The 23654-nt window shown below is 40.6% G+C and overlaps 3 protein-coding genes across 4 annotated transcripts; 2 read left to right on the top strand and 1 right to left on the bottom strand.

Moving 5' to 3' along the window:
* Positions 1–354: 354 nt before the first annotated feature.
* Positions 355–11490, top strand: LOC139140876 (betaine--homocysteine S-methyltransferase 1-like). Of its 2 annotated transcripts, none has more exons than XM_070710346.1 (9): positions 355–605; positions 5506–5650; positions 6015–6145; positions 7014–7205; positions 7999–8146; positions 8841–9029; positions 9448–9578; positions 10289–10389; positions 11049–11490. In XM_070710346.1, exons 1-9 carry the CDS (start codon positions 372–374, stop codon positions 11140–11142), a joined length of 1365 nt encoding a protein of 454 aa, XP_070566447.1. In that variant the 5' UTR covers positions 355–371; the 3' UTR covers positions 11143–11490. The 2 variants fall into 2 exon arrangements, with proteins under 2 accessions (XP_070566447.1, XP_070566449.1); XM_070710348.1 differs by lacking the exon at positions 355–605 and adding an exon at positions 3594–3638.
* A 1486-nt stretch (positions 11491–12976) lies between these two features.
* LOC139140875 (EGF-like repeat and discoidin I-like domain-containing protein 3) lies at positions 12977–19849 on the top strand. The gene is made up of 6 exons (XM_070710345.1): positions 12977–13112; positions 14758–14785; positions 16276–16392; positions 17842–17964; positions 18740–18810; positions 19712–19849. Exons 1-5 carry the CDS (start codon positions 13029–13031, stop codon positions 18766–18768), a joined length of 381 nt encoding a protein of 126 aa, XP_070566446.1. The 5' UTR covers positions 12977–13028; the 3' UTR covers positions 18769–18810; positions 19712–19849.
* On the bottom strand, positions 18822–22606 carry LOC139141307 (kelch-like protein 3). Its single transcript, XM_070710932.1, has 2 exons — positions 20908–22606; positions 18822–19096 (listed from the first exon to the last, which is right to left on the bottom strand). The coding sequence occupies exons 1-2, from the start codon at positions 22604–22606 to the stop codon at positions 18822–18824; spliced, it is 1974 nt and encodes a 657-aa protein (XP_070567033.1).
* Between the last annotated feature and the right edge of the window lie 1048 nt (positions 22607–23654).

Raw genomic sequence — 23654 nt, 5'->3', positions numbered from 1 at the left:
AGCTAGAAACGGTTTGTAGCCCCCGGTTGTAGGGACTTTGATCAGCTATTAAATGGCATCAACCATGGAGTCTTCTGGTAGCTCCATGGTCCGATCGCTTGGATCATCTTCGAAACATTGAAGGATAGAAGCTTTGGGAAACCATACTCCCTCTACCTTGCCTGATATTATCACTTTATACGTCATACACGTCAGTACCAACAAGGTCAACAGTATATCCAAGCTATCAATTATGATAACACTACTGATTATGGGTCCGATGTTTTCGCGCATGGGAGGGACCGCCATTAACATCACAATAGACGAGCTAATCACCAAGTGCATTATGACCTCATAACTTATTTAAATTGGCCGATCGTAGCAGTTATTGCATGGGCCATAGTCCCTCCACCCTCCACCGTGCATGGGCATTCATCATGATCATGTCGCGTTGTGCTTCTCATCTTCTCAGAGTCAATCGCGTATGGACGTGTCGCGTCGCTCACCAAATCCAAGTGTCAAGGCAAAGTGTAGCATTTGGCTGCAGTGCGCAGGACCACGATCTCTCAAGGGACCATGACAGGACATATTCTACGAACAGCGTGAACGATACCGGAAGTAAGCGGGTAAGCAAGCTCTGTCAGTGCTATTCATTCAGAGAAAAATTTTGCTTATATAATACATGTGTAGTACATCTACGCAATGCGAGAGGAACGCGGCGGTATGCCGTGGAGATATTAAAACCAATACGAATGAAACCACACACCGAATATGTCCAGCAAGCTGCGACGGTTGAGGGGCGTTTTATGTTTAATAAAGTATCGAGCTTAGTGCAGTGTAAACCGCCAATATCACACGATTCTTGTCGTGGAGACAACATATGTGGTCTAGTGATTGTTACGTAATATCTCCGTTACACAAGTATAGAACGCGGAAGACCTGCAGACATAGACCCTCCAAAATTGGAGGGTCTATGCTGCAGAGTATCCCTGAGCCGCGCTGAGCCGCGCCCGGCCCGACTTCATACATCCACAGTCGCATAGCTATGTACACGGCGAAGTTTCGCGTGACCTTTTTCTAGGTTAAAGAGGCCGCGCCGTGTATCAAGCCACAAGCACAGATACTTGCAGCGCAGCGTTGCTTGGAGCATGGAGGTAAAGGAGCATTCGTTTTTACGGGGGGGGGGGGGGGGTCGATGAAAATCGGGGGAGTTGACTTTTACAAAACCGTTTTTTAGTGGGGGGGGGCAATTTTACAATCAACGATTCGAGGGGTCAAATTTTACGAAGATTTGTCTGGAGTTATGGCAAAAGACAACAGAATTGACAAAAAAGTATATAAAAAAACAGAATACGAACATGGCTTTATCTTGTCTGAACAAATGATAACAAGCAGAAAAGATCACTTTTGTTCACAAAAATAAATTTGCATATTAACCAAGTGAAATAAGTGTAGGCTTAATGCCATGTTTACGAAATAACTTTTACATATATAAGCTTAACACTTTGAAATACTGGGAAAAATAGCTCAACTGTTTGAAAATATGATGTTGTGTGAAGTGTTTGTAAATAATTTTTTGACTTTTACATACATTTAAACAAGAAATTTGATTTTGGAATTTCACCGAAATGTTGATTCACTATACATTGTAGTTTATGAAGAAACTATGAACACTACTTTTCCAATACAAAACTATCTAAATCAGTGCTTTTATGAATGTTTGACAATTGATATAAATGTTCGTGATGAGAATAGGGTGTTTAAAAGAGCAGCAGTGAACAACAAATATAATATTGAAATTTCACCAAGTGATTATTTGTAAAGTTCAAAAGGATTCTTGAAAGTTCAAAGGTCAAATGAGACATTATATATGTCAATTAAGATATTATTGATACGCATTGTGACATCTTAGGTAGGGTCACTGTTTTTCTTCCAAACACTTTTGAATGGTCACTTTTTCACCTTTTCACCGGGGTCTTAGGGTGTAAAGGCTATTGAATCAAATCAGATGAAAATTTTTTTCGGGGTCACATTTTACAAGTGATGAATTGGGGGGGGGGGTCAAATTTTAGAAATTGATTTTGGAGGGGGTAGCTTTTTGCATTTCATTGTTGATCAAGTTCCACCGACCCTCCTCCCCGTAAAAACGAATGATAACCTGTGTCGTAGTAAAAGAATGCTACCACCCAGGTTCGGCCTTCATCTCACGCTACGGCCTTCGATCCTTGGCTTTCGAACGACTATCCAAGCAACGCTGCAAGCACCTGTGGTCACCGGCGACTGTCTAGGACTCTAGGCATTAGGAGATGTAAGACTCCCGAGTCGTATATTCTCGAGTTTCCATGTTTTGCACACGACCCATGGTTCAATGCGAGGCGACTGGGTTACAGAATTCGCCTTCTCCTGGTTGCAGCGCGGGGTTGCTGGTGCCGCCAACTAAGCTGTTTCGTGCAAACGGTGTTCGTGCACAGTTTTTCAGCGGGCGAGCAACTTTAAAGCGGGCGGGGAGAAAAAAAAATTATAGTCGACGGGGAAGAAATTTAAGTTTTTACAATGGGCGGGGAGAAATTTTCTGGCAGTGGGTCCCCGGCAAATAGGCAGAGGGGGATACCAGAACTTAAAGGGAAGATTAAGCGCCAAACTGAGAGGGGAGTAATGTGCAAAGGTTGTCCAATGTCCAAAGATGTACATCTAGTCAAGGTCAAAATATGTAAAATCAGTATAGTAGTCTTCAAAACATTTTTGGTGATGATTTTGTAACATTGAAAAAATTAAAGGGACAAAGTTTGCCATTTTTCATGAATTTTGTTTGATGTGAGATACTACTTATATTGTTTGACATGTTGAGAGATACTGAATGAAATGAAACCAGCGCAAAAATCAATTAATGGTCATGACCATTTATTCATTTACGCAGTGGTTTCATACATGGTGTCTAAAACCGGGGTCGAATATATGCATAGTCACCCATTCATTCAGTATCTGACAACATGTCAAACAATATAAGTAGTATCTTGTATCAAACAAAATTCGTGAAAAAATTTGGCGACTTTGTCCCTTTAACAGTTAGCGGCACCTGGCCAATTTACTGCGCCGTTCTTGGCGCTTTTCGATAAATTAGGGGTACGCTATTCGATGTCGGAGGAAGGGCGTGGTACATTTTCAGAAAATAACGTTGCTTGACATATCCTATGTGATAAGTTGTTCTATTTTAAGACATGACCATGGCAATCGAGCTTGAAAAAGGGGTGTTTTCGGGAGAGATAAAACTTGCTTTGATGAACTCAATTCTCTCTATCTGGTCGAGTATGGCTGCAGTGGGCTCTAAGGGTGCCTGCTACTACGGCAGCACCCGTAAGCGCATCGTCTTTCATCCATCCATCATAGCCTTGTAAAGGTAGGAGACTCGATCCCACGGATCAAGTTTATTCCGGTCTGTAAGAGGATTATGGAGGTGTCAGAGCCTTTTGTTGGCTCTAGTCACCTTGTTGACCCCTCAAACCTTTCCTTCAGTAGTAGGGAGACAAACTTGTCTCGCTATCTCGAAAGCACGCCGTCAGTTTCGTTCGATGTTCATAGCACTCTGAAGGGCTTTAGTGGAAGCTTAGTAACTACACCAGAAGCGCACCATGTGCCCTAAACCTCCATGGCCAAAACGGGTAAGTTACTGTTCAGAAACAAGCATATTTTATCATAGAAACACCATCAATTCTCCCAGGCAAGCCGCATAATATATTTAAAATGTTGTAAAATAATAGGAAAAGTGTGATGTGAGCGAAGAGAGTAGTGTACCGTGGTCGAGGTGACCACGACCAGCGACAAGAGGATGTGAAATTCCTGGGATCGGAACGGATAGGAGTAGACGTGACCTGCTCCCCATTCCATTGAAATTGTAATCTAGTAAGTAAAGATCAAACGGTCCACAATTTAGGACTCTCTAACACAAACTTTTTCTATTCTTACTTGTGGGGGTTCATTTTGAAGCTCTTTGAGTTTACTAAGAAAACCTTTCACCGTTTTAGTTTTCTGAAAATCGAATATTTTATTTTTCTACAGGATGGCGGCCATTTGAATGTCAAATATCGGTAAATCTTGAGTAATTTGTGTCCCTAGTATCAATTTTGCACGGTGACCCCCGATGTTTATTCCTGATTTTGAAATTGAATAGTTGAAAGATACCTTTATTTAGGAACATTTGAGCGAAATTGTAAGGCTTTTACTTTCGAGGCGCATACTACCTTAATATAATCAGTCAGCATCTGTCAGCATCAAAAAGTTGGCCTAGCTATTCAGGTCAGGACTCGGCGCCCATCATAGAGGTAGAAAATGACCTCCATACGCCCATCGGGTGGAGCTACGACCCTTCAGGCAACTACGTTGTAAACTGAACAATTGTTTAGTCAGGCACGGGACCGTGATTTAGGACTTAGTCTGAAAGGAGAACTGGCCATTATTAATCTGTCACATCTGCGCTTGCCCAGATGTCGATGGGCCGGTGAACCAACTAATAGCCATCACCCATCGCACGGCCCCAGAGCTATTGCAGCTGCTAGTACATGCGTATACATGTGCATATCAGCATACCGATACACAAAACGTGAATAGCTTTTGAATACTTGTCTGAAGTCACAATGCAATTGTTGATTTAGGAAATTTTATTTGTAGGGCGTTCAAACCGTTTTGCTCGGTTCTACATAGACCACGGATTTTTTCAGACCCTGTAGACTATAGAGACTCATGGGTATATAAACGGATAATGCCTGAACAATTAGTGTTTACCGATAACATTTAATGAATTTGATTCGGTGAAAGCTTACTTTTGATGATGATGATGATGATGTGATGATGATGATGATGATGATGATGATGATAATGGTGATGATGATGATGATGATGATGATAACGATTATGATGATTTTCGTAAAGTTTACATGTTATTGTTGAAGTAAGGATGACCTTCATATTTAGAGCATTATGTAGTAATTTTCATTCCACGGTTAATTTCGATTCTTTGCTACATCATCATGTGGTTGATGATTGCTGTTAAAAGACCAATGGCGCATGGGTTGTGCAACATCTCGAGTAGTTACTTTTGACTGCAATTACCATATACTGCAGGTATACACATAATCACAGCACAGAAAAGGACCGTCTAGAACACTCAACATTTAAATAAATCAAAGCGTGTGTGGCAAATACATTTGTTGTCGGTTGTAATTCAAATTACTGTGTATTGTTCTCTGTGCACTATGCAACCTCCAGGCTTTCCATTTATAGGAACGAACTATAATGAACAACTCTACTTTTCATGAACGACAAACAAAAGATGTTTGTTTATATTTACAATACCTGTACTCGAATTGGACACTCTGTCAAAACAATAGACTTTGACATTAGTTCTGGTGTTTCGACGTAACCGACACTAACTTGACCCTGAATTCGTGTTAGAAAAGCCGCGCATGCGCCCATGCTCTGACCGCAACATCAACGATAGCTTCAATACATCTTGGTATCATGTCTACGCAGGGTGACAAGATTGGACTGTTGGAAAGACTGGCGTCGGGCGGCGTAGTAGTCGGTGATGGAAGCTACGTCGTTTCATTGGAGAAACGTGGTTACGTCAGAGCTGGACCATGGACTCCAGAGGCCGTTGTAGAACATCCTGAAGCTAGTAAGTTGAACTTTAAAGCCGAAGTCCCCAGATGAAAGCTAGGAAGGCGTGTCCCCTCACAGTGACCTTGCCTTTCGATTAAGGTCAATTGGGCAGTTGGCATTGTGACGATTGCGTGTAAACGTATTTGTCAAGGTGTTTTACTCAAACATAAATATTAGTGCCCTGAGAAATGGTTTCCAAAAACATAATTTCGAAGAGTGGAAGATACTGGACTCACTGCTCCAGGCAATGTAACGTGTACCTGGAACAGCCGTTGTTTCATAAACTGCAAAAATGCCTGTAGTAAGCGTGTTTGAATACATCCAAGACATGTTTTGCATGCCGTTGTAAACCGCCATCATGCACTCTATACCTCCTACAGTCACGCAGCTGAGTCGCGAATTCGTCCGAGCAGGAGCCGATGTAGTTCAGGCCTTCACATTCTACTCGACTGATGACAAACTGCAGCACAGCGGTGGTTCTGAGGCCGGCAACACCACGGCCTATGTCACCGTAAGTATTTCTTTCGCGGCGCGCACACAAACACAATGGCACCGAACACACGTGAAAATTTTGCGGAAAATACTTTGCAAAGCGTCTTTATTTGTGAGCCTAAGAATGAACCATTCAAAATTATGTAAAAAATCCTTGAATATTTGCATACTACCCTCAAGCAAGGAGCTCAGTGAAGTGGATGTATTTGCTGTCCTATTGACTCAGACTTATCAAACGTTCCTCCAAAAGTAACTTTCGAAAATAAGGTTATTAAGACACAACTAAGGAGTTACCAACCAAGTAGGAATGATACTAATTATGCTAATTATTATTTTATCAAAATATCATACAAAGACTACTGTAGTGGCGTTACCTTGCATGGACAAGCGACGAATTGTCAATTTCCTATTGAAGTCAAGGACAGCGACATCAATTTTAATGTAGCTATCAATGCTGCTTGTCTTCACTGGTTCCTGTGAAAGTTTCAAGAAAATAAAAGTATTACATATACGCATTTTCTTGCATTACCACCGGTCAGTTAATACAGTGAGCATAGACTACACTACAAATGGGGTTGTCCACCACCTTACTCTCGCTCATACTCCAAATCGTTCCTTTTGACTTTTTGATAACGCGCGCGATAATATCCTATTTGCTTCCTCCATGTCACAGCAAGCACACATATTTAAACCCACCATGTTCTTTGGGGCATGTGACAAAGTTTCATTTTTTACTTTTAACCAATTCTTATCATCGTGCATTGTTATGACAGTGTGATGTGTTGTATTTTGACGTCCGATACCCTTGTCTTTGTCTGTGTCCATGACGTATCACGTCAGTCGTCCTCAACTCGCAATCACATGTACTCACACGCATTTGTTCACAGAGTGAGCAAGTGAATCGGTCAGCCTGCAACATAGCCAGAAAGGTTGCTGACGAGGGCAACGCGTTAGTGTGTGGGGGAATATCGCCAACTCCCTCCTACCAAGAAGGCAGGGGAAAGGAGGTGGTACAAGAGGAATTCAGAAAACAGTGCAAGATTTTTGTCGAAGAGAAAGTGGATTTCCTTTTAGCTGAGGTAGTGCTTCATGTTCAAACATTTACATTTGCCTGTTGAACGATCAGTATGCTACAGTATACATGTAGCCAGTTTTACACGAGTCGCATGTTGTCCGATAAAATTCAGGCAGGACCCAACAATTGGCGCACTGTACATGCACTGTGGCAGCAAGCTAAAACAGATACTTTGCTTCAAATATTCATCATTCTAAATTATAGACATTTTTTAGCAGTTTGATTTAGAAAGAGTAACCTGCCATACGATCACAACTTTAAAAATAATTTCTAATCGGTAAATAAAACCATGGAGGTAGAAGCGACATGTGCAGAATCGCTAGCTTCTGGACCAGTTCCGGGTGACGTTCATCTTACTAATGCTGGAAAGAATAATTCGGCACTGCCGTTATAGTCTCGAAGGATTGACTTCATCAATATGCCAGTTCGATTTATACCGGTAATGAATCAGTGATTCGTTAAAGGGAAGTGGTCGTCAGAACTGCGCATGTGCAACTTTCTTGTTTACAAACAATGTATTTCACGCTCTGTATATAGATCATCATGTCAAAATAGCTGCAACATTTAAATTTTACGATGTACGTTACGCAGACAAACATGTTTTAACTTTCATCAATCGCCAACGTAGCTTGGATACAGTGTTTATATTGGTCATAGGGGTCCCTAGCGACCTTGAGCACTGTTCCGACGACCATCACCCTTTAACTTCACTTAGCACATTCCTTCCCATTTTCCTTTTTATATAAGAATTTAAATTCTTCAGAGTAATACGTCTTGATAAAATGCCATTTGATTAGTTCTTTGGCTCAATAGAGGAGTTGGAATGGGGAGTGGAAGTGATGAAAGCCACTGGTATGCCTCTCGCCGCTACAATGAGACTTGGTCCGTCGGGAGACCAGAGTGACGTCAGTATCGAAGAGTGCGCAGTCAGAATGGCTAACGCAGGTATGACCGCGTCTTTTTGTTTAACATAGTACGTTCCTCGAAACACAGAAAGTTTTAAACTTTTGCTCAATCTTTACTCAATCCCCTGTCATAAAATCAGGAGTCAGAATGCAAATTTTGGTACTACTAGAGAAACAAGTTACCTAACAATAATAACCGATGTACGAATTTTAAAATGACCGCCATTCCATATGTTAACTACGAGGAACTCTAATGAGGAAAATATAATTTTTCGATTATCATACAAGCAATACAGTGAAAACTTCACTTACTTTGGAGGCTCCAAAATTCATCCACAGGACTGTCTGGTTACAAAGGTATGGCAATAAATAGTTGAAGTTGAAGTGTTTTTTAACGGTATCGCTTCCGACTCTCGACCCAGAGGCTACTGTTCACTGGGCCCAACGCAAACTTATGCTCATCTAAACTTAACGGTTTTGAATAAAACAAAGAGATGCACGATGATTTATCGGAATTCATGATTGCAAAATTAATACTAGAGAACTGATTAGAGCCTGGACCTCGGAGTCAGCTGTCACAATTTTACGAACGCAAACACGTTCAACCCCATCCTCCCTATTGCTCCACAAAGGCTAGAATTTGTTCTGTACAACTCTTCGGTTCAAATAATTGCGTTTTTAATTTTCCCTCTATAAACGACACTCTGCAATATTCGATAAAATTCTTCCCCCAGGATGTGACCTGCTCGGTGTCAACTGCCTCTATGACCCGGATACTTGCATTCTTACCATGAAGAAGATGAAGGAAGCATTGGAAGCTGAGGGACTAAAAGCTCATCTAATGGCACAGCCACTAGGCTTCCATACACAGGAAGTTAATGACAACAAGCAAGGATACATGGCATTACCGGACTGGCCTCTGGGTAAGGTTATCTCCAATCCTTTCAGACGTAAATGTAAATGTAGGAACAAAGCTCTCTGGTTGATATCCCCACTTCTATATCGATCCCCCCGATACCAAAGTTTTGCCATTGTTTTCCTACAATTCCAAACTCTTCAAGCAGGTGGTAGTGTGAATTTTCGAGATTTGATGATCGTGTCTGTTGTATTAATTTTAAAACTTCAAGGCAGAATCTTTCCGAGGCGGCCCAAAGGTATGTTCCTTACTCAGGAAAGCGTATTTAATTCCTCCTAGACATAATCATTACCGCTTCAAAGACACACTAAGTTTAAAAAAAAAACGTTAAAAAATCAATAAAAATGAGAATCGATATTATGTTGATACAGTTATGAAATGTTCAAAACTTACAGTGTCTCTCATCTTACTATATTGTGTTTCAGCCATGGAATCACGTGCAATAAGTCGTGCTGATGCCCACAGGTTCGCTCGCGAGGCCTACGACTTGGGCGTGCGCTACATCGGTGGCTGCTGCGGTTTTGAACCTTACCACATCAGGGCCATTGCAGAGGAGGTAAAAGATATTGAACGCAGTGCCGTGATGAATTAGAGCGTATACGCTATACTGGTTGCGCCATTCTGAGGGCGCACTGTACCTCTGCCCCGTATGACATCGACAACACTGCGTGGTAGACATTCTGCCGACAAGACTGAGTTGAGCTGTTCAAACGCTCGCTCTAAGATTCAGTTGACTACTCCGGCCTCGTCAATAGTAAAGATACTTATTATTTCAACCAATAATTCCCCACTGATATGTTTTACGCATCACGCGTACTAGACACACGTATCTTTGATAAGCTACCCAGGTGACTCTTTATGCAAACTGCATCGACCTAATAACAGTAACTGAATTGTATTAAATTCAATGTTACATATATGTCGAGGGAAAACGTTATGAAAATAGCGTTGAAAAGTCCTCCAAGCATGACCTACTTTAAACCATACAGTCAACGCTTTTCGTTTATCAATTGTTGCTGGTATCATGAAATATTTCGGATCACTGATGCCAAGGTCAGATCTAGAAAAAGTTCGATTGATGCATTTCTTTTCGACCACAATATGAAAATGTTCCTCTCAAAGTGGTATGAAAAGAAACGAGACGGAGATAGAAAGGACTTGGCTTAGAAAGAGACTTATGCCCCGTCAGTGTATCTATCGTTACGATGAACACGAGAAGGTCCTCTGACAAGGTCATGATTCAAAGCATTCTGTTCTCTGTTTCAGCTTTCTAAAGAGAGGGGATTTAGACCACCCGGCCACGACAAAAACTGCCTTTGGGGTGACTCCTTGCAAGAAAGTACAGCCGCATTTGACAATGTAATAAAGTAAGTTGATGATGATGATGATGATGATGATGATGATGATGATGATGATGCTGATGATGATGATGAATATTGCCGAGATGTTACACATGTATAAGATACATGTGTGTATGTAAATTGTATACGCACGCATCACGGGGAAAGTTCGAAATTCAGATATTCTTGTGATGACGCGAATCCAACAGATTTAATCCCCTGTTAAGGTCAAAACGGTATCTCATCAGACAGTGATTATCAACTTAGAGCAGAGTGTGATCAAGTGATCGGAGGTTGCAATTAAGGTGCCAGGTAAAGGGAGAGGGCTCTCCCTTTTCCGTGCTCCGTTCGAAGATCATTGATGCCTACCCACGGCTAGTGTCATCGCTTGATCATCTGATCTGTATCAAGGGAAATGAAAGATTAAATTCGTGTCCAACCTGATTCTTGTAGTAAACATCAATTAACGCAAATTAATCGAATATATCACTGACGCACTCGTGCACTTCCGGACGTCCTCAAGACGACCTATAGCGACATTTTGACGTATATTGTACTCAGAACACCCCCCGACCTTTGCATCTTGTGGCGAACTAATCGACTTATTACTGTAACTTTTCAACTACTTTCCATTTTCCGGTCAGGTTTGCAAAATGATCGGTTTCAATCTTCTATTTACTCCGCAGAGCCAACAGAGAGTACTGGGAAAAACTGAAGCCAGCCGCGGGTCGCGCTGATGCTCCCGCGCTGTCAACTATACCGAAAGATGTGCTGCAGTAAACCTTTACATCGTTGGCGCTCGACATCAGGAGAAATAACTTCTCGAAAGTGATCAACCCAATGTTGTATTTTCTCTGTTGCGGAGAATGGCTGGTGAATCATCCTGATTACAAAGATTGAATGTTACTTTGATTGTGTAAGATATTTGCTTTAGGTTTGAGATGACCTGTGATAAAGTTTTTCCTTTCGTACTCAGTGCAATATCTTACAGTTTAATAAGGTTTACACTGACAAGGCAATGTGTAATTCAGATTAGGGTATGGTTGTAATCAATCATTGGAAACTCGAACTGGCAGCGTTCTCTCTGCAGTTTATTTTTTACCAATAAATATTTGCAAGGAAACTATATAGGCTTTGTTCTGCTGTCATTCTTATGGGCGTGTTTGTGCCTGTCTTTTTCGTTCTGTGTGTTTGTCTGTCTGTTTCGGTTTGTCTGTCTTTGACTATATATACTCCGGGCCAGTCAATCGATGTTCATTGACAACGGTCGACACTCATTTGCTATATTTATGAAACATGAAACATTTTCGAAAGTTTCACTTCATAAAAGTAAGTGTTTTATAAAAGCTAGTCTTATACGTGTCTCCCCTTTCTGTGCAACTTTATTTGGATTATTCCTGTATCTTTAGGATTCCGCCCCGTTGCGGTATCCCCTTTTGTGAAAGGTTGTAACAAAGTTATAAGCGACCAGTTTTCACTCGTGCTTCTCTGACACATCCTATACCATATCCTCACAAGGAAGGATAAAAGCTGGGAGTAGTGAAGTAATAGCATACCACTGCACATAATCATTTGCTCATCGACAATTGAAGAATTTGTTTCGTAAACGTTAGGTTCGTGTATGCGATGATCGGAAAAGTCGGACATCTTCAAAATTCGGTAATCCTATAAGACGAAATGCCGAATTTTAGACCTTATCATCATTTACACAATTTTGTGCTAAAGGACAAGTGGGTCTTTTTACGCACAGAAAATGTAAAACATGAACCATACACGCTGATTGTCATCTGCTCTGTTTATTTCCAACTTGACCTGTACTTGCACTGTTGTCATCGTGCCATCTTCTCTACCTCAGTTAGCTCACAGTTTCATCGAATGGAATGATCTATATATATTCATAATGCTTTGCACCTACGCCATCTAATTCAACGAATATGCACCGTATTTCGCCGGGGTATTCTGAAATCTTGTGATTTTAGTGACCACATTAATTTTGTAACAAATATTCAATGCAACGCTAGGCAAAAAATATGTAAGTCAGCTGTTTCTTTATCACGTAGTAACAAATACATTCTTTTTTTTCTTTACTGAAAGTTCTATTAGAAGCACTCTGGCCCCAGCCTGTTTTGTCTCATTTCTGGGTTATTTCAGGACATGATGTGAAAACACAAACTGGTTTCGTGTTTCAGTTTGAATGTTGAGTTCTGTTTCCGTATTGTCTGAAACCGTACGGTGGTGTGTTCGTTGTTGAATAAACTGCCATGTGTAATCCGATACACCAAGTCATCTTTTGAACAATGTATAACTAAAATTGGCAGCTTATTGACACTGTAAGTGACGCCTTCAGAAAACGAGTTCAACATCCACCTCTTTTAGAGAAGTCAAAATTTGAGCGATCTTTCAAAAAACCCTCAAATAGCGCACTTCAACGTGTCTTCCCATGGGGAGTCCTACGTGGCCTCAAAACCCTTTCTCTTCACTCTGTACGCAAGTTCCCGCACCAATTCACGGCGATTGTGTATTTTCGAGGGAACGGTACCCTGGCAATTCATCCTTGCATGTTAACTCTAAATATAGCGATGCAACATGATAGATATACATATATATGTTCCGATGCAAGGGTATAAACTCACCCGCAGGCTCGTATAACGTCTTCGTTGTCGTATATGAAACCGAGGAGAAACAGTATGAAGAGATCCGTCTGTCATCTGATCCTGGTATTGGCAATTGTCCATCGTATCGCGTTGAAGGTACGTTAATATTTTTACTCACGGTTCAATGTATGATTATTGGAGTGAAAGTTCAAAGCATGCAATAATAATTTTTCGATTTCGCAGAATTATTGACAGCAGTTTACTTATACTAGAATAGCGTGACCTGCGGCTGCACATACAAAGACTCGGTCTCAAGTGAACATTTCTGTTCAATAATGTGCGAGGTCTTACAGGGCAAGTTTCCACATACAGCCTTTTTGTGATTTATTTATCTATTTATTGTCGATTGTAGTTCTGTTACATTTAATATTTTTCAAGTTGTTATTTACTGCCACACAAGGTCGACGAGTCGAGGTGCCTTTCAGCGGGCACCCTCCCAGGCATCCAATACTAATCCCGAATATTGGGAGGCGACATGCGCAACAGTTTGTGGAGAAAAGTGTGAGAATTGATAGTTCAGTAACTCGAAAATCGCCATGCCAGGGATAGAAGATACGCTATTTTGTGATGCCCCCGACCAGCACTTTGGCCGCTGGATCAGGTGCCTACTGGAAATATTCAGCCGACATTATAAGAGTTGGAACATATTGAACCCATGTCGTTGCGAAGTAGTAAATTTACTTCAAAATGAAGTTTTAACACTTTTACATTTGCGCAAATGATGGAGTAACCTGGGCTACAAAGGGTCACCGGATCCATTTTTCATACCGAGAACACATTTTTTTTCTGTAGTATATAAAAGTCATTTGTCTTTCATTATGTATTGCGACTACCTGATCAACAGATCTAAGTTTGACTGTCAATTCTAACCAATAACCATGACAGGAATTTCTCTAGCTCAATGTTATTTAGGCACCAGTGAATTAGGTAAGTAGACGCAAACTCCTGGATGTGAACTAAAACTAAAGGATTTTCCTTGCCTGGGGATCCGTTTGCATTTTAAAAATCCGACTCAACTAATTCTCTAGCTATGTTACTTAGAGATTTATGCGAAACCCAGTCTATACCCACCGATACACCAATGTCGATGTTTGTTGACAAATGTCACCGCGTATACAAATGATGATTAAAGCCAAAATTACGATAACGGTGAACAGAAGGCTTTAGTGTTTGCTGTCCATTCTCCGTGGTTTCGCAAAACATCACAAAATAAGAAAAATAACAGAATCGCCCAATAGAATCTTCATAAAATTTCTCAAAGGTGTGAGGTGACCTTTAGTTGAATGTTGCAATATTTAATACAAATTACTCATTAAAACAAGTGCTTAATTTAAAAAGAAAAGCAGATAAGCTTATACTTGCAGATTAAATCGACATTACTTCACCATCCAATTATCCCAAATTAGTTCCAATCGTGTTAATTTCTATCATTATGGAGGTGAAACGGGTGATGTCACCTTTCCTACGAGACTCCGTATACTTTATGCAAAATAGGATCTTTTCTACATCTTCAAATATCGAAGTATGGCAATCGTGCTGTGTATATCCAAAATAATGAGAAAACTGCATTCAAATCGTTCGTAACTTCTATGATGTCTCTTTCCTGAAATCTGTTATATACCTTCGAATACATTTAACACACGCCTCTGTCATACTTGTACGATTCATGTATTGCATGAGTCGCATTTTTTTTCACATCTTTTAACTTTTAAAACAAGCTGTTCCCTTCTCTCATTTGTAGGTTAAATCTGCTCCTTCAACAAGTTGTGGTGAGTTGGTTCTTTGATCACATTTTCCCAAAATCTGCATAACATTAGTTTGATTATCTTTGCACGTGATGTTCAAAAGTATTGACTAGAAATACAGTTCATTCGATAAATTCCTGACGATTTCACACAGTTGAATTGTAAGGGCCGCCAAGATCAGAATCGACTAGCCTAATATTTACATTGCCAAATGAAAGAATACTGTGTGTTTCTATTCTTGTTTACTCATGCAAATGCCCAGACTGAAAGATCCCTCGCCCGAGGGCGGGGGATCTTTCAGTCTCTCTCTCTCTCTCTCTCTCTCTCTCTCTCTCTCTCTCTCTCTCTCTCTCTCTCTCTCTCTCTCTCTCTCTCTCTCCATTCCGCCCTCGAGCGACGGATCTTTGAAACCAGCAAATGCCTCACTCACAGGAAAATTATTTCCTTGGGCATGCGTGTTGTGGATCAACAGTTTAACATTTTAAGAGCATAATCGTGTATTTCATGGCTACGAGTCTGTGAGCCCAGATGGCATGCGCTTCTAGGGCAAAATGTATGCAAACTCTTCAAACTTTCTTTTTCCCCCTGCTTGTCAAGGCGGATAAACACAGCATTTGATGCATGCAGCGACTATAGCTGTCTCAGAGCCTGAACATATTTTTAAATCGCCTTCCAAGTTTCTTACTTATATCTACATTTTGTTTCCTTTTCCGGAATAGAAAGCTATATTATCTTTTCAACCTCCACATCGTAGCGTGTTGCTGTAGCACTACAGTCTTGTTAGAAATTTCGAAGCACGCCTTCTTGCTCATGCGTTGCTCTGGGCTCAATACTCGTACCTGCCGCTTGAAAATATTCAAACTTATATATTTGTAATCATCAGTACTGTTATGATTTCGTACACAACTTCAAACAAAAGCTGACTGAAGCAATGCCTCTTTGTTGATGGAAGCTCTGGCCAGAGCACAGGTCGATTAGGCATTATTTATGATGATTTTTCTATCAGTATCATAAAAAATGATTATGAGTAATAAATTATAAATATGAATGTTACAGAATATTGAAACTTTTTTACAAACAATGTCGTCTACTTTGTGTAAATACCGTCTGGAAACCCCATTGTAGTGATAATTATGATTACTAATAAATTATGATTATGATTAATAAAGTCATATTTTATACATTGTAATCTGCTTATGTGAAAAACCCTCTGGAAACCCTTATATAAGCTTAGTTTCACAATCTATGCCAAAATATACAAGTGACCAGGTTCAGTCTACGGCGAGAGTTAAAAGTGACACCGTTGCCCAGGTTCAGTCTACGGCGAGAGTTACTACGCAGTGTAGTAAAAGTTGTAATATTCTGTAACATTCATATTTATAATTTATTAATATTCATAATCATTTTTGATGATAATAATAGACAAATCATCACAAGTAATGCCTGATCGACCTGAGGCCAGAGCGGTACCTGAGAATTCACTCAATTTTCTCTGTATTGTCTCTCATATGAAGATCCATGTGAGAACAACCCCTGCAAGAATGGAGGCACTTGCTTTCAAATATCTAAATCCTGTACAGAGTACGTATGTCTCTGCACTGGATGTTACCAGGGTCTAACCTGCGAAGATGGTAAGTTTATTTATCTCTCGGATTATTTTTGAATCCTCCAATTGTGGTAAAATATCAATCGCCTTCCAAAGCAGAGTGATCCCTGCAATTGCAGAGAGAGAGAGAGAGAGAGAGAGAGAGAGAGAGAGAGAGAGAGAGAGAGAGAGAGAGAGAATATACTGCTCTAAAAAGTTTTCGCAAATGTTTGGATGTTGAACATTATTTCTGTAGATATGACTGGTGTGTAAAAATAAGAATGCTATGAATTCGTTACATGAGAGAAATACGGCCATACCTATCGTCTTCAACTATAGGCCATCTTTGTTTGGGACTATGCTTCAACGTGCAGGAAATGGTTCTTACGGGGTGTCGTTTTCGTTCAAAAGTGTATAAGCTGCAGCATTGCGCTTAATTATTTATAATTACGTATGTAAAAAAACACACAAACATAGACGATGGAATGTTGGCATGGGTACTGCATTGTTCTTGGAGCAACCTATTGAAGTATATGTCTAATATCGGCATCGATTCCTTTGCGTACCTCACTTAAAAGTACAGCCCCACTTCGGCAAAAATGTTGGAATCAAGGAGTCAAATTCATATTTTTATAATTCGATTGCAATTTACAAATTTTATCCTCTATATTCTTTTAAAGACCCCTGATTTTGTATTCCCTGTTTTGAATTGGACACAGTCTATCCACCACGACTATAGAATGTGGTTAAAATACTGATTTAAAGTTTGGAAAAAAGTTGAACTCTTCCGTTTTCGATGGGCATACTGCTAAAAACTTACTTGAAAGCTCAGTATTCGACATGAAATTGGAAGACATCATACATATCCTATTAAATAAACGGCGATAATATTGTCGTAGAGAACAGCAAATATGAATAAGTCAGTCAGTGTAGGACTATGCACGAGCCACGTCAATCGATAATCGTTAGGAAAAATACAGACAAATTTGTTGTTTTATGATACAGCCTAGACTTGCTCCAAGTCTGTGGGCACCTAAATATCAAAAGTGAGTAAACTACGGTAGGCTGTTGCGTATAGATCAGCAGCCTGCTGCCGGGAAAAGCCAGGCGACTGGGGGCCAGTCTAGATACCTCCCTCATCAATCGATCTAGAGACAATAGCTGGAACTTGTCATAATGCTTTCATCACTTTTGTGTAAAATAAAGTATTGAGCTTGTGAACACAACGCCCTGTAAACGATATCAGATGACCTTGTTGGCAATTGAACTAACCCGGCCTAGAATTATTCGGCTGTCACTTACCACCGTCGCCTGTCTTGGCAACCCGAAAACTAGACATTTCGAGGTGACTTTGGCAGTGGTACTCTTACTGATCAAAAGTGATGGAAAACACATAACAATTTTCAGTTGATAATGTTTTTATGCATACGATTTTCAACCAGCTTGGGTGCTTAACAATCTTTTTTATTAACCCGCCTTTCTTCATTCACTTCAGACTTTGGAGTGTGCCAAGACAACAATCCGTGTCAAAATGGCGGTCAATGTGTAGCAGACGACTTGTGTGAGAATGCGTCTTGCGTTTGCTTCGGCTGTTTCTGGGGCAGCAACTGTGAAAACGGTTTGTCAGTCAGAATTTTGAATACTTAAAAGTATACTGTCACCTGTTCCAATTTTACCACAGTTACCATGGAAAGATATGATCTAACCAATCACAGATTTTCAGCGGGTGGCCGCTTTTTAAAAATAGCGCTCTCACATGGACATTTTGAATACCAAGGAACGCCCTAATGACCATATATGGGCATATTTAGATTACAGGTGACTGTATACCTCTAAACTAATAGATAAACCGCAAACGTGTTACAGTGACATCATACGAATTTCCCTGTCGCAACCACTGTACACTATGGTACGTAAGTTATGTATATAGAGACCTATAGTTCTGAACTCAGTGAAACCTTCAACCTGTCAATTCGTACCGATTTACCGATTAAATTTCATTTAACGTCTATAAGAAGACAACATTTTTTCCGAGAACTAGTGTACTTCAAGTTATCAACAGAACCCTTTGTATTAATGGTGGCTAAGGCAAATTTTTCCAATATATCGAGACAAAGTGGTATGAAACAAAATCGAAATTCATCTACCAATTAAACGTCGGTAATTTTTCAAAAAAAAAGAAGTGGAAATTCTAATTTTAACCATTTTCCGGTTTGACAAGCCGAAGTAGTCTCGGAGATGTATGTTAATATAAAATTCAGAGTTTGTAATGGTTACAGTGTCTGATTGTTGCAATGGGCTTTTTCATGTAGTATTGGAGACACATTTACCACATCGAGTCAAAATCTTTTGTTTCAGATACTAACACACCGTTGAATAATTTCTCTTTGCAGCACTTCCAGCAGAGATCTGTTCAAGATAATCGTCAGAATTGAGACCTTATACTGTTACAGTATCATTTGAGGTAAAATGTAATCATTTTCCCCTCAAACTTATCATTCTGGTGGCGTAGGTGGTGGTGGTGGTGATGATGATGATGATGATGATGATGATGATGATGATGATGATGATGACGACGATGACGATGATGATGATGACAATGGTGATGGTGCAATGGTTATCACTGTCATCAGCATGGTCTCTGTTTACATCGATGTCTTCAGCAGTTGGAATCTCATCTCGGTTTGTATAGGACCGAGGATAATCAAAACGCGCTCCTGACAAACAAAATTCACCTCGCTCAAGGGCGCCTGTTTCGAATGTCAACAACAAACTCACACAAACGAAATTCTAAAAGTACGCATGAAACCCCATTTACGAAGAAAAGAACAACTTGTGGTGACACGGCGTACAAAAGAGAATGCACTAGTATTATAGAATGGTCACGGTATATAAGCTTATCGGCATCGATGTATGCCTGAAAACGAAATCACCGAAGTTAGCGATTCATTGACTGAATACAATAATTTCTCAGATTTATCAATAGAACAGTAATGGTGTTTTGTGCCAACTTGTATGATATAGGCAACGCAATGATTCGCAAATGGTGCACATATAAGATCATAACGAAGGTACCAATGACATCAGTGACCTTACTGTAACACTTGACGGGGCAGTCATTGTACCCTGAGTGGGCGCAGCCAACAACACAGACAGAAATGATGCCAGAATTTCCCATGATAATTCCCATTCTCCGTTTACAGGTCTCCTCCGCTGCTGAGAAATTAATCGCGAGGACAATTATGTCATAGTGGGGAAAACTTCATTCTGAATCAAATTTTGTAATAATAATTATGAAAAACATGGGTCGTCTTACGAAAGCTACCGGGTATAGCATAACAAACTTTTGCTCCATTTCCTTTCAGACTTCTCCGACGAGCAGTGCCGACAGAGCAATGGGCTGGTATTATCTCCAAATCAGAGGCACAACAATTTTATTCGTCAGATAAATAAAGAGGATGATTACTATTGTCGGAGAATGCTCCATATTTCAAAAATAACTGAGGAGAAAAAGTGGTGGCGGTCATTTGTTCCTATTTGTTTTCGCGATCCAGGGATAATGCACGCTATTCTATGAGATTATACAACTTCACAATCGTTCGGTTAGCGGTTTATCTTTCTTGTATAATAACAATATTGCTTTCAAATGGACTATTCCCTCAAACAACGTAGTATTTTGTCGTATCAAAACTTTGAAACGGGTAAGCTATTGTTGGTTTCGTTATAAATTATACTACCAACGGTTACGTTCATTTTCATCGGTTAGATTCAATATAAAACAAATGCCCAAACTAATACAAGGAATAAATATAACTTACAGGACTTTACAATATTTCTTAAAGGCAACTCAAATATGCAGCGTATGCAAATATCTTCCTAAAAGACACTATCTCTTCTCTGTCATTCAAAATGTACACTGTTAAAATATATGATTTTCGTTAATTTAGAGGTTGAATGAGTATAAATAAAATAATATAAATAGTTAAAATCTACAAATACTGATAGCTGCGTGATATTCAATAGAACTCGTGCAGTATAAATATACAAAGTCTACGAAACAATATCATAGCGATTCTGCTTCGGATATCTTGATGTGCGGTTTCCAGAAGAGCACAGACATGTCCGACGTGCGAATCTTTTAAAAAGGATGTGAATATTAAAAATTGTTTGCACTATCACTGCAAGACAAATATACACTTAAAGTTGTCTTACACGTTAATATGTACAAATTCTGTTTTAAGTGCAGCATATGTGGTAGCTAAATGTTTAGCAACTTTTGTGGTATTAAAAGGAGTGTTCTTCTATTTATTATCGTCTTTGTTCACGTAAAAGCGGTAAATTTGTATCGGGCACTACGAATTTTCACTCCCATTTCATTTGACGCTATCGTCGCATGATGGTGCATTCCCTTGCAATGAAAAGCAATACCATAAATGAGCCAGTTATCGAAATTACAGCATTTTGCCATTTCGGCTTCGTCTTTGCATAGATCACTTTACTGACCAGTCTTCTACGTTTATCAGTCAACGTAAAAATTTGTAAGGTATTTTCAATACCCCACACCTGACATGCTTGTTTTTCGAATTCATAAGAGGTCTTGGAGTCGGTTGGATTGTCTTCCACTGGCGGCTAACCATGTCGAACACGTAACAATCGCGTCTTCCGTGTTCGTAGCTTGGATCTGCAGACCCGCCAAACACGTAGACGTTCCTGTCAACGACACAGGAAGCAACACAGTCGGCTTTTGACGGGACCCTCGGCAACATCGCAATTTCCTCCTGCCAGTTGTTGTCAAAGGGGTTTAATTTCGCGCAAACTCTTTTGAAGTCCGTGACGTACGCCTCGTCTCCGTCGACTGGAACCAACGCAAGGGTCCACCACTGCTCCACTGGTGATGGAAAAGGTACCAGGGTTGACCAGCACTTATTTACCGTATCATACCTCTTGGTTTGGCCTCCGTCGGCCCCTACAATGTAGATGACCTGGCCATCCACGGTGTGGGCGAGTGTCGGTCGCACATGCAATCGCATCGGAGCGACGTAATGCCATTCGTCATTTTCCGGATTATAAGCTTGCAACATAGAACCGTCGTGTGCGATTCGCATACCGAACACGTAAAGCAGACCGTTGCAGGCGACTGCACAGTGACCCCAGGCCGGCGACAGCATCTCCCTTCGGCGTGTCCACGCATTCCTCAATGGGTCGTAACAGTGAATTTGACTGGTTACGTCCCTACTCTCTCCGCCAACAACATACAGGCGACCGTTTAACACCGTCGACGAATGGTTGGCGACAACAGCCGGTAGGGTTGCAAGCTCGACCCAGCGATCTTCTCCGATGACGTAGCCAAGCATTGTCGGCGGGCGCTCCGAAGTGACGACAATCACATCGAAAAGAGTGCCTGGCCTCGGATGAAACTGAGGGTCATGTAAGGTTTCAGAAATTCTTCTCTCCCGCTTTACGGTGTACAAATACGGCAGACACTTGGCAATTATCTCTCTGCAGTAGGGGCTTTGTGAAATAATTGATTCACTCTCTATCGATTCCTTGATGTATTTCAGATCTAGTTGGAACAGCCTGACAGTTGACATTAAACGGGGCAAATAGTTCCTTCTCCACAGCAGATTGAATTTGACCCACTTAATGACCAACTCAAAAATACACGACTCATTCGGCAAAATGATTTCGGGGTCAGCGACGAGACCGAGCAGCCCTTCCACCGTCAGATTCAGAACCTCTTCCGACTTCACGACCTCTTCGAAGTCGCGTCTTATCATGACATTAGCGGCGTCTCTCAGCTTTGACAAGCAGTACCTATTTGCGATTTCCCGGAAACCCAAGCAATTACTCTGGTCTAGGTTGTCCAGGAGGTAGTCGGCACACCTCTCCCTCAAGTCTGACATGAGGAGGTGATCGGCACCAATGATGACATCTTCGACGTTGTCCGGATTTATGTTCACTGTACCCGTGTACATGTAATCGAGGATTTCGCCCATTGCCGTCGATGACGTGCACTCGACCGTTACAACCTTCTGGTAGCTTTCGCGTAGCCCACTGCAAAACATCGCCTCGAAAAACGGACTGCTCGCGGCTATGACATTGCGATGGACGTGGAAATCGCGGTTCTCAACGCGTACAACAACGTCACAGAAGATGAAGTTTGATCTCTGCTCTTGAAGTTTTTCGAGTACGCGTCTTCCGTGCTGAAAATTGGAATATACCGATGTGTTTACAGTCGCCCCTGTTTCCAGCAACGCCATTTTGGATTACATCATATTTGTTTTGATCTGAAAAAGAGGCCTGACCCACAGGGACCCCTAGCTTTCTTAACTTTGTGTAGGACCCTAGAAAGGCCTCTCAAGCCTGTAATTAAATCCACCCGTATTGGAGGAGAAACTATACAGCTAAGTGATGTTCTATCACACTGTGACACAAGAACAATTCAAACACCATTGATGGCATTTTAGGTATTAATCACTCAAATCTCAAAGGAAGTGAAATGCTTCTGAGATGGTTGCAATAATTGTGACCCTTCAGACCATAGTATGTTCCAGCGAAGATACCAGGTATTTGTCAGTGTGCGGCTCTAGTGGCTACAAGATGTGGCAGCTACATTTGACTGACAGTGCAGGCCATCTGGTCCTTCCAAATATCAGTTGTGCTCACCTGATAAATTTGGTCCAGTTATACATACTCAATATGATCTATTTGATATTTCCCTTCTTCTGTTGAAATATTCATGAAGAACATTTATTTTTGTTTTTACAATGACAGCAGAAGAAATAGTTGAAAATGTCCACCCTTTGTTACTACCAGTATTTAGTTTTGGGAAATAACAAAATACGGATTTGTTTTCATTTTTAAGTGACAAAATTATCCTGCCTATCTGATTTTGAACGCTTGGAAGAAACTCTGCCCAGGTGATTTTTTGTGCCACTACTATGCTATATTCATAAAAAGAACCTTTAAAATGAAAGACTTAAACTTTCACTCACACTGTCCTCGATGAAACTTTCAACCATGACTTTAACAAGTCAAGAATACAAGTCAGAGGTCACTGTTCAAATTTTGGCGATAGAGGAAAAGATAACCTAACATTTACCGATATTTTTAATTCAAAATGGCTGCCATCCCTGTGTTAACCTTATAGGGAAATATAAAAATTTCGATTTTGGAAAAACTAAGACAGTGAAAATGTTTCTCGCTCCCAAAGCTATAAAATGAACCCCAACAAGTGGTAGATCAGAAAAGAACTGAAAAAATTTGAGAGTCTGAATATCTCCCTGAGGCACACTCTACCTTAAAACA

This window comes from Ptychodera flava, chromosome 9 (genome assembly GCF_041260155.1).
Source record: "Ptychodera flava strain L36383 chromosome 9, AS_Pfla_20210202, whole genome shotgun sequence".
In the NCBI taxonomy this organism is placed as follows: domain Eukaryota; kingdom Metazoa; phylum Hemichordata; class Enteropneusta; family Ptychoderidae; genus Ptychodera; species Ptychodera flava.
This window is presented reverse-complemented; position numbering and strand designations above follow the sequence as displayed.